The sequence below is a fragment of the Barbatula barbatula genome (genome assembly GCF_947034865.1).
Source record: "Barbatula barbatula genome assembly, chromosome: 3".
NCBI lineage: Eukaryota > Metazoa > Chordata > Actinopteri > Cypriniformes > Nemacheilidae > Barbatula > Barbatula barbatula.
In genome coordinates, this window is record NC_136764.1 from 19,865,317 (window position 1) to 19,881,791 (window position 16,475).

General features: G+C 37.7%; 2 protein-coding genes across 7 annotated transcripts; one reads left to right on the forward strand and one right to left on the reverse strand.

Moving 5' to 3' along the window:
- The first annotated feature begins 855 nt into the window (after window positions 1-855).
- Window positions 856-7,800, forward strand: impa1 (inositol monophosphatase 1). The gene is made up of 9 exons (XM_079453533.1): window positions 856-1,328; window positions 2,136-2,207; window positions 2,284-2,417; window positions 2,529-2,633; window positions 3,561-3,606; window positions 6,410-6,518; window positions 6,602-6,710; window positions 6,802-6,953; window positions 7,103-7,800. Exons 2-9 carry the CDS (start codon window positions 2,145-2,147, stop codon window positions 7,231-7,233), a joined length of 849 nt encoding a protein of 282 aa, XP_079309659.1. The 5' UTR covers window positions 856-1,328; window positions 2,136-2,144; the 3' UTR covers window positions 7,234-7,800.
- LOC306892420 (uncharacterized protein) lies at window positions 7,561-15,873 on the reverse strand. Of its 6 annotated transcripts, none has more exons than XM_079453526.1 (22): window positions 15,626-15,867; window positions 14,762-14,852; window positions 14,529-14,594; window positions 14,077-14,243; window positions 13,846-13,985; window positions 13,667-13,758; window positions 12,956-13,126; window positions 12,759-12,863; window positions 12,307-12,395; window positions 12,150-12,240; window positions 11,326-11,357; window positions 10,991-11,203; window positions 10,718-10,897; window positions 9,943-10,041; window positions 9,775-9,864; window positions 9,527-9,641; window positions 9,324-9,442; window positions 9,110-9,223; window positions 8,940-9,003; window positions 8,569-8,662; window positions 8,289-8,457; window positions 7,561-8,121 (listed from the first exon to the last, which is right to left on the reverse strand). In XM_079453526.1, exons 1-22 carry the CDS (start codon window positions 15,668-15,670, stop codon window positions 7,951-7,953), a joined length of 2,517 nt encoding a protein of 838 aa, XP_079309652.1. In that variant the 5' UTR covers window positions 15,671-15,867; the 3' UTR covers window positions 7,561-7,950. The 6 variants fall into 6 exon arrangements, with proteins under 6 accessions (XP_079309652.1, XP_079309651.1, XP_079309650.1 ...); XM_079453525.1 differs by having other exon boundaries at window positions 10,991-11,173; window positions 11,266-11,357; XM_079453524.1 differs by having other exon boundaries at window positions 11,266-11,357.
- Between the last annotated feature and the right edge of the window lie 602 nt (window positions 15,874-16,475).

Genomic DNA, 16,475 nt, shown 5'->3' on the forward strand with positions numbered 1-16,475 from the left:
AGGTTGCTGGTTTGATTCCCAGGGCCGGCGGGTAACGACTGAGGTGCCCTAGAGCAAGGGACCTTACCCCCACCTACCTGGCCCACTACTCTGAGTGTTTGTGTGGAGGCGAATGGGCACAGCATGGGCTGCCAGATGATCACACAGTGTTCTCCCTTGGCTGAGGGTGTCTTGTGATAAAGGGCCGAAACATCCACTCCAATGAGGCTGAGGTGCACCACTGACTATAGGAACCGTACAAAGGGCATTATCAGCAGCACCTCACCAAAAGGCATCTTTCTTCCAGGATAATGGATGTGATGAAAGTGGGACCAGACACTCAACAAACCTCCAGAGGACTTTGATAGATTTATTTAATATCATTTGTTGTAGTATTGGATCCACAGTTGGAGTAGTATCTGGGGATACTAACAAAAAGAAAAGACTCAGAGAAGGCCAAAATTCTCGGCGGTCACTTTATTGAGGATCCATCACAGCTTCAGTAACGTTATGCACACAAAGGCATACTACTGGCACGCAACACACTGCACTTCTTCACAGGCTTTTACAATGCCCCATACACAATGCCTTACAGGACAAATCTCCATATCCACAGACAAAAGTTGTATTTTGGAAAAACTTTCTCACGTGAAGCACAAATGATGGTAGCACAAAATGTCATGACAGCAATGGACCAAAACATGCTTTGCATATAAAAAACTTTACGTTACATTGTATTGCATTTTGACAAATTGCGAACTACGATGAAATTGTAATTGTTGATAGTGTTTTTTTAATACTGTCCCCATCCAGCCTACTTGCGGTCTAAGCCCCTCCCCCATGCCGTTTATAGCGTTAACTCCTCCCATCTGCAGTTCTCCAGGCTGTCTGCAACGATCACTACTTGGCGTTTATCAACAAAGCTCAGCAGACAAGTCGCTTGAATCAATAAATCACATTTACACACGACCAAAGTAGGTTGTTTGTGTACAGTATTGCAAAACTATGAATACATAAATATTAAGAATAAATACGGCTCAGGTTAACAGGCCGGACTGACAGGATCATCAAAAGGATGCTGGCAGAGCGCTCAGCGCAAGGCAAAACCGCGCATGCGCATCAGTAACTTGAGTGAAGAACCGTACAAAACGTAGCATAGGAACCCGTGTTAATTTATCGCCAGTGAACGAAAGGGAGTCGATTTTCTCAGCGTGTTATATGCCTTGGGAGTTGTTTGAAGATAGCTGAATTATTTCGAGCTTTTCTCTTTTGGCTTTGATCTCATTTGGACTTCTTCAAGAACCCGGAAACGCAACGCAGAGGAACAGGCTAGCGGCTTGTGCTCATTTGTAAGAATATTGTGATTTTGTATTGTTTTTAGTTTTAATGTGTAATACAGGTCTGCCCAGAGCATGCTGCATTCTGTTTGACGTTTATGATTGATGCATGTCACAGTAACTGGTTCAGTCAATGTAAAGAGACCTGATCGTAACCTCATCTGCAAAATCTTCAATATTTTGGTTCCGCCTTTGATTTACAGAAAACTAAAGCTGCATAATTAACTGATTTCTTTCAGGCCATAACTGGTTCTTTAAACGTGTCTCATATGAAGGTTCACGTATGTTTACATATGGAATATTGAAAATGATAATAATTTAACACATACTAATACTAGGAACAATGGCTACTACCACTGGTACCAATAAAGTTCATGCTGATAAATGTTATATAGAATGTACAGTAGTTCCCATGTTATTTTTATTATGTGTGACAACTGTAGAAACTTGAGAAGAAACACTTATTTGGTTAAACAATGATAACTTTTGGTAAGATTTTGTTCAAATCAGAGACTCAGTTTGGGTCCTATTTATAGGCAAGGCACTATATAAGGAATTTGCTCAGGGATTAAGAATTTCCAAACCACAGTAGTAGAATCTAACATTTTCAGCAAATACACAAAAAATTGGCTACAGACATTAAAGGCTTTCTCTAACTTACTCTTAAACCCTTGCTACATACTTAGACAGTTTTTCCGGCTGTTCCTGCCTATGAAGAGCATCCTTATTCTCTTCTGAAATCCTGCAGCCTTAAATTGTGTTGTAAATTTATATTGTTACTTTAAGCTGAAACTGATGAGAAGAAATGTTTTATGTCAGATCTGAAAGATGCCTGGCCTTTGGCAGGATGCCATGGACCACGCGGTGACCTTGGCCAGGAAAGCAGGAGAGGTGAGAATGCATTTTTTGCTTGAGTACAATTAACACGTTACTGTTACTAAAAGAACGTTGTCTTTGTTGCCTTCAGATTGTGAGGCATGCTTTGCAGAATGACCTGAAGATCATGTGTAAAAGCTCATCTGTTGATCTGGTGACTAAAACGGACCAGAATGTGGAGCAGCTGATTATTACATCAGTGAAGGAGAAGTTTCCTGAACATAGGTATTGAGCTCTTTATGATCGACGCAGGGTCAAAAGATGTCTAAATCATCTAATACATATTGTGTAGGGCATATAATATAAAGAGAATAGACAAGCTCTGATTTGTTTCAGTTTCATTGGGGAAGAGTCAGTGGCTGCCGGAGAGCCTTGTGTTTTGACTGGCAACCCCACATGGATTATTGACCCTGTGGATGGAACCACAAACTTTGTGCATGGGTAATGTATTCATATTTTATTCCCTGCTTTATCTTTTCAAAGGACTACAAAAGTTGACTATAGAAAAAATTGCTCACACATGATATAACACACCATGACCAATCAGTTTTAAATTTTCACACTGGAAGACCGATAGTAGTGCTGGGCGTTATGACCATGAAAGAGTATTTTCCAGATTTATAGTGGTTTCTGGTTCATGACGGTATTTTTTAACACAATTTTATGCTGATTGAGAGAGGAAATATTGCATTTGAGTGACTTAAAATGGCCTTTTATACTGTCATATGGTGAGTGAATATTTTAGAAAAATGCCACACTGGTGTTATATAGGTTAGCAAGTCCAACAAAAGGATGCTGTTTATAAAGAGGTGGCACTCATGATGAAGTGAAGGAATCAGGATGCATGACAGTTGCAGTCAAAATACAGAACCTCTTACCTGTGCACTGGTGCTCCCAACTTCAAGAGAACGTGCACCCACCCAAAGATTAATATCATCTGTCTGAATAGTTGAATTCAAAATAGTAACAGTTTTACTATTAAAACATGCTTGTGATGTCTGCTGTGTTTACATAGTCACAATGGCTTGATGATTTCCTGAAATCTTATTTTAAAGATATGTGAGAGAAATGCGATCGCGTCACGCTGTCAATCTTCATCATAGCATACAGAAAAGTGATGATACAGTAGTGCCGTGGCATAGAAAGACACAAACTGTGTGAATGGTCGGTCACAATGCAACGGTGTCACGATGCGCCGCATTCCGCACATTGTTTGAGCTACATACACCGGTAATACAGTATATTAAAAATCCATATAATAACAAAAATACACACCGGTATTCGGTATGAATATCGGTGTATACCGCCCCGCACTATCCGATAGCTTTGTAGCATATGGTACATTAAATGATGTGCTCTTTTGTCCAGATATCCATTTGTTGCAATATCCATTGGCTTCGCTGTCAACAAAACGGTAAGCATCATTTGCTTTTAATTGCTCTCTTATTTATGTTAGAGTAACAAATTGACAGCACCGTAACAGATGTTTGCAACCACGTGTCGAATATAAAATCGGAAACTGATGCTTTGCTTTACCCTTTGTCATTGTCACAGACCCTGTGATGAGAGACATTTAGTTTGAATAGACTCTTGTTTTAAGCTGGACTTGGTACATACTTCCACACATACACTACAACTATACATCAAGTTAACACAGAAATGTGTTTGTTGATTGTTATTGCCTGGCACGTTACACTAGGATTTTGGTTTCTTTAGTTAAATATTTAATAAGTTACACCTTAAGAATGGCTTATTGGTGTGAAAAGGAAATCAACACTACAGCAAGTATTTATTTCTAGGTTTGCATTTTAGTTTATTTACATATCCAAACAGTTATACTAACATACAGATTAATCTCGCAATACGATCAGTGAAAACCATGCTCGCCACTATATATATCTATATAGATACTATATAGATGTATATTTCATCCTGACACTAGAAGGTATGGAGGACCGGAAGAGTTGTGTGTAAAGTAACAAAGCATTTCATTGTTTAATAACTAATTCTACGATAAAAATAGGCATTAATACTTTTGTTTACAACTTTATTTATTTATCCAAATATAAATCGGCGAAATTATAAAGTCTTTCATTATTTATTGTTTTAATGGGCAATAAAAAAGTTTGATTATAAAAAGAATTAATAAATGAAATATTAATTCATCAATAAATATTTCCAATTAAAAAGGGACTTAAACTACATAAAACACAAAAACTACATAAAAAATGCATTAAATTACATCTGTGTACTTTAAGTGCATTAATGAATTCCTTTATAAATTGTGGAATTTCAAATGTATTTTTTAAATGCGATTTTGAAAAAAAGGAATAAATAATTGGATTTACAAATTAAACTAAGAATACGAGTTTTAATTCAGTCATTTAAAAGACTATTTCTATTTTTACCATTTCCATTTCCCCACTGCCTTTCCTTTTCCGATTTGCTATTCGATTCGCTTAGATATTTCGTTTTTCCTTTTAGCCTCTCTATTTAACATTTCCCTGACACTTTGAGATGCAAATTAGCTATGGCGAAAGAGATGTAACAAGCTCTCTGATTGGCTAGTTCCTTGTACATCATGTTCAGAGGTATGTTAGACGAGCATTGGAGGAAGAGGGAAGACCTGAGGCATTTTCAAGCTCAAACCGGTGCAACATGTTCCCTGGAAACGGTGTAACTGGGTTTGAGATACGTTTTCTCTTGTTTGGTGGGTGTGTCAAGAATGCCAGCCCGATCAGCAGCAACATGTATATAAACCACCCGGTATTAAAGAAACAGCTTGCACAATGGGTCCAAGTAAAGTTGTTTACAACTGTGTCCGCTGCAATGCGGTATACGCAACAATTGAAAATATTAGAAGACATGTATTTTGCAGTATTTATACCGATTTCATCAGGCTCGTAAAAGAACGCAAAGAATGGACTTCTCAGCTGCCATAGTTCAGTTCTTGCGTCATCACAAAAGGGTGTTCAAACGCACCACCGTTTCCATTTAAAAACGTTTTGTCGGGGCTGAACGCAGCCCTGTTGTTCATTGCACGTGTTACTCAACGTGTTATCAGCGCCTGCTTTTTCTCTAACAGAAATCATAGAAAAGGAAACTTATTGTTAGAACATTCACATTGGACCTGATGGCAGCAGTGCTGCGGTCATTTTGGCGCCAAGTCTATTTTTAATGCACCTAAAGTGACATAAGTTACAGTGCTTATGGCCAAATTGCTTATGGATTCACAAGAAAGGTAACAGTTTTACCATTAAAGCATGTACCTGATGTCTGTTATGTTTTAAACCGCCATTATGACTTTATGAAACCGCAAACACACACCATACAGTAGATGCTACTGTGTACTGTCTATGAGGGCAGGACTAAAAAGTGACCCTGGACATTTTCTCCAAGAGCAGCACACCACACACCCCCTTGCTTTCCGGTTCCCCCGTTCTGCTCATGAGCAGTGGCTCACTGGTGCTGAGGAAAGGAACTGCATCATGCTGTCAATCGAAACTGAGCAAATCCTTATATTAATGTATTCAATCAATTGTATTATCTATATAATCCGGAAAAACCTAAATTCATGTGTTTTAAACAAGATCCGAGCACACTGTTCTAGTGGTACAAGCAGTAAACAACAAACAGGTCTCGCATCATTTTGCACTCAAGTGTTTTTATCCAGATACGGCGGCCAGGGCATTTGAATAAATGAAGGTGCCCTCCAACGGTTTAGTTATAGAGGGGAGTTGGTGTACTATTCAACATGGGAACTAGTAAATATAGTTTTTTTTTTTTGCGGGTATTTATATATATTTAGTACCAGTTGTTTATATAATTTTGTGATTCAGCGATTAACTTGTCCTTTTGCCATTATAATGCATTTATTTCGATTTATTTGGGAGAGGCTTGAGCTATTTCATGGCTCCTCGACGCATTGATCGGGGCTCCTTGAGTGAGTCAGCACCCAAACGCTCCTAAGTTTAGGCCAACTGTTTGGTGTATCCAGACTTTGTAAATATGGATTTGTAAATACTTGTGCAGTTTAATGGGACTAACTGGCACTTGTAAATAAAACCATTTTTTGGTCACTCAGTGTTTTATGCCTCCACTTATGCCTCCAGCTTACCTACAAGTACCAATTTTTAAGTCATCTTGCGTCGTTAGATTGTTATCATGAAATTTGGAAGTTAAGTGCAGCTGTCAAATGAATCATTCCTCTCTTGCAGTTGGAGTTTGGTGTGGTGTACAGCTGCATAGAAGACAAGATGTACACTGCTCAAAAAGGAAAGGGGGCATTTTGTAATGGACAGCCCCTAAAGGTGTCAGACCAAAAAGGTAAGCGGGACACCGCTGATCTGATTGCATTCAGTGTCGACGCTATCTGAATGTCATCTAAGTCTTTTCAAATCACATAATAGATATCAACCAGTCAATCATCGCCACAGAGTTTGGCTCTAATCGAGATCCTGAAGTTGTTGCCAAGATTTTTTCAAGCATGAGGAAAGTCTTGTGTCTGCCAGTCCACGGGTGTGTGTGCTGTTTATTTTCTATACACCTTCATCACTATTCAAAGCTATTTTCACTTAATATCATTTCACACCACATGCATCACTTTCAGGATACGTGGTGTAGGATCTGCTGCCATCAACATGTGTCTGGTGGCCTCTGGTTGTGTGGAGGCTTATTATGAGATTGGGATCCACTGTTGGGACATTGCAGCTGGTGCTGTCATAGTGTCCGAGGCAGGAGGAGTTCTTAAGGATGTTGAAGGTGAGAAATGCTACAGAGTCTACACATAAATATGTTTTACGTAATTTAGAATGTTTCGGTCTCATTTCTCAATTTTGGCCAATGATTATATTTTAAAACATTAATTTGATGTAATATGGTTTGAAGAGGCTTTCCCTAAATGTCCGCAGGTGGACCACTGGACCTGATGTCTAGAAGAGTTGTTGCAGCTAATAATGAAATGATTGCCAAGAGAGTCATTAAAGAGATTGAAGCATTTCCTGCTGTTAGGGATGACGTACCTGTAAACCCTATAAAGTGAACCTCGTCTTTATTCAGTTAGCATTCTGTGATATATTTTGTATCTTATCTAATTTATCATTCTTTTACGGTGTTGGAAAACTGTATTAAATGATAGAGCAATTGTATATTATAAATGTGATCGTGTTTACTTCTTGAACGTCTTCATCTCTGTTTAGATCTGAATGAAAACATTCACTAGCAATATTTACTTGTGTATGTTTGAAATATTTATTTTCTTATCAAAGCATACAGAGCACCAGTATATTTTCTGGCAAAAACAATGAGAGGCAGCTGAGAATATATAACCACATTATTTCACAAATAAAATATCTTCAACAGAAAAAGGTGAGGCTGTTAGAAAATAATGTTTTATATTCACAGTTATTCACACAAGAAAATAATCATCATCAGCAACACTCCTTACAGACAATGCCAAAAAATGGCCATGTGCAAACTTGTGCTCAGTAAAATGCATATACTGTGTAGCAGACTTAATATAAAATTAATATAAAACCAAACGACAGTTATATGTATGAGTTGACCCTCCTTGCCAAGATTCAGAGAATTAAATGTGGTTTTGAAAGGCTGAGTGGAGTGTTTAGTACAATACAGAAGTTTTAAGTGCCTTAGAACCCTTTGTGCTTATATTGAAAAACAGATACAAATTCTGCATCGTTTCCGAATGCAGTTCAGTATATGGAATGAACAGCATATGTCCAGGCCACAGATATGCTCTTCAATCGGTAAGAAGCAGTAGATGCTGGGAGTCCTCAGGAACTGCTCGACTCAAGACTGAGTACCACGGAGCTCCAGCTCCAGGAGGAGAAGAGGGTGAAGGTGTGAGAGTGGCTTTGGTCTTCAGTCCAGAGGGTGTACTGCTGCTCAGAACCACCATCTTTTTTATGATCTGAAAGAATAACACCTAGTTATTCCGCATCTCCACGTTTTCATTACTTGTTTCATGAATACTTTACATACAGTTACACTACATTGACAGCCATATTTTATAAAACAGGATGTGGAAATATAAGCAAAGGTTTACATTAAACAATGACATGATTTGAATCCACAGACCTGTCGTAGCCTGTCCTCGTACCGCTGATCTGCCTCTGAAGGCTGTTGCGCTGGGACTGGTACTTTCCATCGGCACAGCTCTGCCCTTAGCTCAGCACCATTGAACAGTACCAAAGGGTCCAGTGCGTTCTCGTTTATGAGCTCCACCAGACATTCTTTATAATGTAACCTACAAACACGCAGAAAATCTTAGAACATTTCTGGGTTTGCTTTGTTTATATATTAGCGTTTTTTCACTGAATGACAGATAATCAGAGCTTTTGAGAGTCTTGTGCCTTACATGCAGTAACCGCTGTATTCAGGGTCAGATGGTCGTCCACACGGCTCTTCTTTCACAGCTCCTGTTTCTTGGAACTCCATCACACCACAAATACCTATAACAGACAGGTTATAAAATTAAGGCCTATTTCGATGTATCAGCTGATATTTATTCGATTTTATCAATTTGAAACCACTGGCACAATGATTATAGCATGTAAAAGGTTTATACAACAAACCAAAAGCTTATTCCTTTACTGCGTAATGTTTGTGAAACATCTATGTCAAAAATAAGTTCATGTTGTTAATAAGCATGTGACAAATACCAGTATTAAAACCCCAGTGAAAGTCTACATTTATATATAGAAAGGGCAAATATCAAAGTAAATGTACCTTTTGAATGTCCCCCCATTGTACCTTTGCGTCGGAACATCAGAGAATGTGAAACTCCATAGTGCTAAAAAGGTAACAAAGACAAATCATACAGATTTAGAATTACAACGAATTTAGCTTTTCGGGCACACTATTCCTTTAAGACAGATCACAGTAGAGACGGTTCTCACCTGCAGCAGGTTCCGTAGTCTCTCAAGACTCCAATCTCTTAAATGATACAGGCAGTCCCTGGGGTGGTGAGCATGTAAGCCCTTAGCTCCACACTCAGCAGAAAAATTACAGGCCTGCAGAGACACCATTAATAACTCTCATTCTCATTATTTACAATTGATACAGAGATTTATGGTAACTTCAACAGCAGAACTGCAAGAGAGAGAAACTTACAGCTCCCTTTTGAAATGGCTGACTGCAGCCACCGCAGAATTCATGCTGGCACTGAGTGCATTTGAAATGCAAACAACCTCCTCTGGCCAGGAAGAAGCGAAATTTACATTTTGGACAGTCTGTAAGGGACGTGCAAAATGTTACAAAGAATAGACTGGAGCGCTTTAAAGTTCAAGGAGACCTTTGTTTGTCTCATATTGTACCTATTTTGTTCCTGTTCAGCAGCTGCTCCAGCTTTGAGTTCTGATACTGGGGGCTGTTGAGTTGTTCCCACTCTTTGAACTTTTCACAGGAGATTCCTTCATGCTGTGGAGCCCACTAGAAAACAAGCATTATGTTCAAGAACATCCATAAATAAGACATCGTGAGCGCTATCAAAGTTTCAGAAGATTCTCACTAAACCTGAAACCTGTACAAAAACTGATGTGATGTTTGCGGAGAGTTCACCTACAGGTTGTTTGCACTGAAAGCATGTGCTTTTCCGACAGCTTGGGCAGTCCATCCTCAGCCTGTTTGCTTCATGAAGGAGCCCAAAGCAGCACTAAAAAAATAATCAGACACCTTCAAAAAACATGCAGAAGTATGCTGTTGTGGTATATTTCGTCTAATAAATACTTACATGTGCACACCAGCGGAAGTTGGGCATTTCCTGCAGAGCCTGATCTCTGAGCTTACTTTGGAAAAGCTCATGGATCTGAGGGTCTAAATAATACCTGATCTGCAAGCACAAAGAAAATATTATATTCAATTTAGTATATTCAAACTCATCCATTTTCATTGTAGTGTATACATAGTAAAATAAAATAAAGTTTGAGTTTGGCATGCAAAATATCTTTTTACTAATTACAATTTGCGGATTTATTTTTATTGTTGTATTGAATTGACTTAAGATTTTAGTTTAGTTTTTAGTTATTTTCAGTTAAAGTTTTAGTGCCTCATATTGTTAAGGCAACATTTATAAGGTTCATTTATAAGCACCGATACCGGATAGCTGATTATTCAGAGTGATATCTGCCCATACCGATTGTGAAGATTACATTTGTATTTCTTAATTTTCCAAATGTTATTAATTCATATAATGCCTTATAATATTGAACATCAAATTGGTAATGTTTCTCAACATTTTCTATATACAAGTTCATTGCATTTTCCTGTCCTCTTTTGATTGACAGGATATATCATTGGCTGTTTTATGAAAAATTGCTTTTATCGACCTATACAGATTACTAGCCAATATAGCCGTGCGTTTCTAATTTCAATTAACAAAACTTTTAATAGTTAATAGTTTTATGTACTGACAATAACCCTGGCTTAAAATGCTTTCCACTCCCATATCTCCTCTTTCATTCAACCACTTTGTATCAAAGGATAAAAACGGGGTCGAAGCTCCACACCTGTGTGTCGAGTAGACTGAAGTACTCCATAGTGTCCTCCCTTCGGCCTCCTCGCACATCAGGAAGATTACATAGGGGACAGACCGCGTGCACTATACTCTTTTCTTTAATGACAGAGGAGAAGAATTTCTTAAAACAGCTCTCACAGAACGTGCAGGAACAGTGTGTCATGGTGATCATCTGAGGAGAAAGAAATATGTATGTAAAATACATATTTGAAAATATGTCAATACATTTTGATCATATAAAAAATTGCAATGCATTTATTCTCACCCTGTTGACGGATACTTGCTCCTGGCATATAGGGCAGTCATGGGAGAGATATTTCAGAGCAGAGGGGAGGTCTCGGCACGACTGCACAGCTTCCAGCACATCTGTATGGCTAAATTTGCAACCGTCCAGACTCAAGATGCTCTTGAACATTTCCGCTTTCTCACCTTGGACATCACCTGGGATCTGACAGTAGGTTGTGTGTATAGTACAATCCTGTGCAAACGAGTGAATGAGAAGCAAGTGAAAGGAATATTCTGATGTGGACCTTCTCTTACCTCCATATCTTCAAACTTCTTAAGCTGAATAAGAAACTGCTGCTCATTAATTGTAATCACCCTTTCAGGCTGTTTCAAAACATGCGCCGCATCTGGAGAAAACAAGAAAGATCACATAGGTCAACAAGAAAACATTTCATTTCACTTAACCTGTGACCCCTTTCTGAGCACAGATCTGAAAAGAGACATACATATTCATCCTTGTCTGCTCCGGTTTATTTGTGATCACAGGGCCTTTAGTCCAGAAATGTGCATATTGGGCGAAATATATACTGAAACATGACAGACTATATTTCTTTAGACAGACTGATCATTTTAAAGCTCCATCCAACTCTGTCTGTTTCTTTAGCGATCACATTTATGACAGAAGGTGTCTCCTGTGTCCTAAAGTACACCCGACTACACTCGACACATGCAGACAGATGATTTTCTGATTTGTGCTGTGTTTAAATAAATGTCTGATTTACTTGTTTTCAACCTGGACATTAGACATTTTTACAGCCCCATTATGCTAGGATTAATATGAATGTTATCTATTTGATGTTTATTACAACAAAAGATGCTTTTAACAGGTCACATCAATAAAACGTGGAATCTGTACTTCATGTAATGAATACTGATAACCATGATAATTTTGTTCACTATAATTATGATGTGAGATTTTCATGCCGTTACATCACTAATACTGGTCTGTTTTGACAGCAGATTATCTATGGTTATTTTGTGAGTTAGATAGTCAAAAGAATTTACATTTATCGAAATGTCATTTCGATGTCTATGATGAAATCCCACATGGGAATGTGAGAGCTAAAATTGACATTAAAGTCAAAAAGTATATTTTTCTTTTCTCTGATTTAATGAAGGTTATCACTGATGTCCCATACCTCTAGGCTCTCTGAAGAGGACCAAGGCCTGGTCTGGCCGTGCCGCAGGATATTTGACATCCAGCACCTCTCCTCCATCATTCTGCTTTCTCTGTAAATAAATAGTTAGCTTGTTCCTCATCTTGCTTGGAGAGACCCCCACAGGAAGTCTGCTCACCACCAATGTGTGATGATTATCCACTAAGTTTTGCGGAGCCATGGTGTCACTGGCACAATCTTGCCACTGTAGCCCAGCATGAAGAACATCTTTATGAAAGAAGGAAAGTGTCTTTTAATAGAGTGTGACGTCAACATTATTTATATATTATTATTTATATATTTTATATCTTCATCGTTAACTAGAAAGTTGAATGCGTTTTTAAGGTTGTGCTATTTATGTGTTATATAAAAAACGATATTTCCAACCTTTACAAAATGTAAACCTTTGTCTCCATTTCTTGTACTTTCGTAAAAAAAAAACTTTAATAAATGTTACCAAATGTTTTGTGGTGAAAATTTTGGATCAGTAACAACATGAAAGAAAAGAAAATTGAGCCCTGATCAAACAATCTGCATGTTTTGATACTTCACACTCAGTACTGAAAAAATAAGAATGATTTTTTTAATTACCTTTGTCTCTGTTGTCCAGCTGGTACACGTTGACTACTCTTTTCAACTGAAGGCTTTTGAACAGGTCATCTATTTCATGTACATCTGAAGAATTACCCGTCGGAGCTTCAACAGAAAAATATCACAGATAAATCTTAAATATTAATAAAGATCTAAGGATTTTAGTACTCCAAAAATTCAAAGCAAAAACCATTTACCAGAGGCAGGAGAGATGAATGGATTTGTTTGGTGGTTAGTCTCTGAAGCTTGTGCTCCAAATGAGATCCCGAAATCCAGTAACTCCTGTGTGTATGATCTTCTAAACTCACCCATGTCAGTTCCACTGGTCTGCAACAGACTACTGTGGGACTTTGTACTTTTGGGTAAAGCTATCAGAAGAATGGTTATGGTTAGCACAGAAATGAAAATGAAAGTATGCAATATTAACTGATGTCGATAAAGTGTGAAGTGAAGATTACACTATAGACTGTTTCAGCGGCATCAACATAAACAAAAGCTATGTGGCTTAAAGTTAACTTCCAGTAGATCTCTGGTCTTTTGAAAAGAAAACTTTTGTGTAGTTTCAATTTAAATTAATATACGATAAAAATTTTATACAAAATAAATGTTTCCACGTTTACGGATTTGCCATAGTTGGGTAAACTTCTATAGCGGTAATCGGACGACTACCACAATATATTTTTTTGTATTCTCATTTGCTCGAATTGCAAATGAAAAACTTTACTTTGTTTCTTTCATTTAGTTGAAAATAGTGAGAGAGAGTCTGATAACAGCAGTCAAAGTGAAAAATGTATCTCGGGAGACCTATATTTTGCCCCACTCCATGTCTTACAGTTTTACATGCAAGATGTCATGTATATTTTATGAGATTCTGGGGGAAGTATTTAAAACAAATATTCAATGTTTACTGTTGCTGGCATGCTGAGTCACTGGTGAGGTTTTCATTCCATGTTCAGCTGCAGATGAATTTTGCACAAACGTGTTGCCTGCATGCGGCCAGCTGCAGCATAAACAAGAAACACAAGACGCAGGTCGTGGTCATGTTTTCTACTTCTGGTTCTGAACTGTTTAGCAAGCAATCACCAACCTTCCATATGATGTAACAGGACTCGGGTGGACCGGTTCAAGTTGCGAGGAGGCTCTGATTGGGTAAGTGGCAAAAAGGGGAGGTTCACGCTGAAAGGCAGCAATCATTTCCTCCAGAACGATTGACAAGTTTGACCACCCCTGAGAAACAAGCGGCATTCAAATCAAACACAAAAAGGATTCATTTCACAGGAATGCGAAAAAATGTGTTGTAGCCATGAAACTCACGTACAATTTTCCAGTTGCTGAGACAGTGGAGGAGAACACAGCCAGACGCATCCACATTGCTGCTTTTAGCATTGATCACCATAGTGGGTGAGGGGCAGACGAAACATCTGGGTGGGTTTTTGGGATGAGTCTCATGGATCCAAACGCAAATGGGAATGTTGTACTTGTTGCCTTTATGAAAACGTGACATGATTTTATCGGCAAGTTTCACCAAGCCAGCGAGAAACATTGGCTTGAATGAGACTAGTTAGACCTTTTGGCAAGACGTAAAGACTGCAAAAAGCATTTATTTATTATTTATTTATCTTACATATATACTATAAGTATTTGTTTAACATTTTGTTAAAATATTTTTGTATTATTAAAGAACTGAAACAGGAAGTTCTTCTGGACCAGAGTTGTTTACGTCATCCGAAGTTGTCTACAGACTAGAGTAAAGCTTGTAAAACCAGTTACCTTCATATGTTACAGGAACAGTGCCGCCTAAATAAACCAATTTCTTCTTATCATTGTTGGGGTAGACTGTAAAAAAGGAAGAATACTGACCATAAGAAATACACGTGCAAGACATTGTGCAACATTATTAGTTTCAAAAGAGCTTTCATGATTATAAAACAACACCAAAGCATCTGTAAATCACACACACAGACTTCTGCTAAGCTCTCACAGGGTTTCAGAGTGTAACTTACAATAATAGTCCACATACAGATGCAGGTCTGGGTAATCTGTCGACACATGTTTGATGTCATCAAGCACTTCATTGGGGTCACAGTATTTACACTATTGAGAAAAGGTTAAGAAAATGATCAAGAACTGGAGGAAAATAAAAGGCCCTTGTCACAAATAACGTTACAGTACACTTCAGTGTCCCGTATTTTAAGGCATTGAATCCTACAAATCCCCAATTTTCTTTGTTGTGACAACTACATCTTTAAGATAATGTATTAGTTCACATAAAAGTCTAATAAGCAAGTCAAGAGTCTTTTAAAAGCTCCAGTGGCCCGGTTTGTTCCCTATTCGTGTAAACTGCTACACATCAACAGTATTTGGAGACTTAAGGTACGTGCTCGAATATTAATATGGCATTTTAAACTTAACAACCATATTCCAAATTATTAACTAAATTTACAATCACGCGTAAGACAGACAAAACTATCGTAATGCAATTTATTTCTACTACAATAACAAAACCAAGATAAGTCGTCCCAATAGTCAATATAAATACTGATCACATGATATTATTATTATAAAATATATTTAATTACAAAAGAAAAGGGATATTAATTGAAAGAAAATGTACGCTACTAACGACAACAGCGTATGTCGGCGGAATCTATGGTTACCATGGTAATGGTATCATTATGGCACTTATCAGAATCAGTATATCTAACACTGAATGATCTTCACTATGTCATCACGCTGAGTAAAGTTTTGCAGCCGTGGTAAGTCATTCGCTTTATTCCTAATGTTGCATTTCTGTTTATTAGCTTGTTAGCTCATTTATCACACACTGGTGAAGCATAGCTGCCTCGCTCTTGTTTACATGCACGTACCTCGACGAGTGTTTTATATTTCACATCAGCCGTAACACGCGACATGTTCACCCTTTAACCGCAAGTGTTTGCCGTCAAGTAACGTTATATTCAAGATCGTGCAAAATCATATCTGTTGCTTTCTCCATCGCGTAAGTTGACATGAAATACAGGCAGTTTTCGTTTTCTTTTAACCGTGAACGTCAGGACGTGCCGTAGAAGTTGAAATGTGGCTGCAGTGATCCGCCATGTTAAGTGTGGCAAGTTGCAAAGCGCTCTTGTGTTTATTTCCGGCTTTATATTATTTGCGTAATAATGTTTGAAAACACCAAATAATATTTGTGTAAATTGTAAAAATTAACTGCGTCTCAAGAATGAAAAAGAAGGCCGAGCAAATATTAGAAGGGAATAAAGAATAAAGCAGTATGGCGACTTTCAATGTTGCACTTCCTCTTAGCAAACACTAGGCGTCAGTATAATACACACAGTTTGTCCCTTCAGCACCAAAGCTTCAAATGACGAAAGTGTACAGCGCTGATTTATGATCGTGTTTTAGAGTTTATGTATAAGCAACATGCTATTTATATTGACAATATTTTATATATGAAGAGTTTGGTTCTAAAATGAGAAATCAAAATTCGTGTTTTTTTACTTTGCATTCCAATTAATATCAATGAAACTGCAGATTGATTGAACCCATAATAACAAAACATTACAGCTAACTAACACAATAAAACACAATAAAAACATGATACATAATAAAAAACAAATATTCTTAAAAATGGAATTAACATTTGGAACCAAACTCTTCATATATATATATATATATATATATATATATGGACACTCACATTTATTAGATCAACATTGT

What these genes read in the sequence shown, in the direction of transcription:
- impa1 (XM_079453533.1), top strand. Translation starts at nt 2,145, where the DNA reads ATGCCTGGCCTTTGGCAGGATGCCATGGACCACGCGGTGACCTTGGCC. An exon ending in GAGAAGTTTCCTGAACATAG is followed by an intron (nt 2,418 to 2,528) that starts GTATTGAGCTCT and finishes GATTTGTTTCAG; the next exon opens with TTTCATTGGGGAAGAGTCAG. An exon ending in GCTTCGCTGTCAACAAAACG is followed by an intron (nt 3,607 to 6,409) that starts GTAAGCATCATT and finishes CCTCTCTTGCAG; the next exon opens with TTGGAGTTTGGTGTGGTGTA.
- LOC306892420 (XM_079453521.1), bottom strand. Translation starts at nt 15,670, where the DNA reads ATGTCGCGTGTTACGGCTGATGTGAAATATAAAACACTCGTCGAG. An exon ending in TGTTCCTGTAACATATGAAG is followed by an intron (nt 14,244 to 14,528) that starts GTAACTGGTTTT and finishes GTTTTCATAAAG; the next exon opens with GCAACAAGTACAACATTCCC. An exon ending in CCTCTTCAGAGAGCCTAGAG is followed by an intron (nt 11,358 to 12,149) that starts GTATGGGACATC and finishes TGTTTTCTCCAG; the next exon opens with ATGCGGCGCATGTTTTGAAA.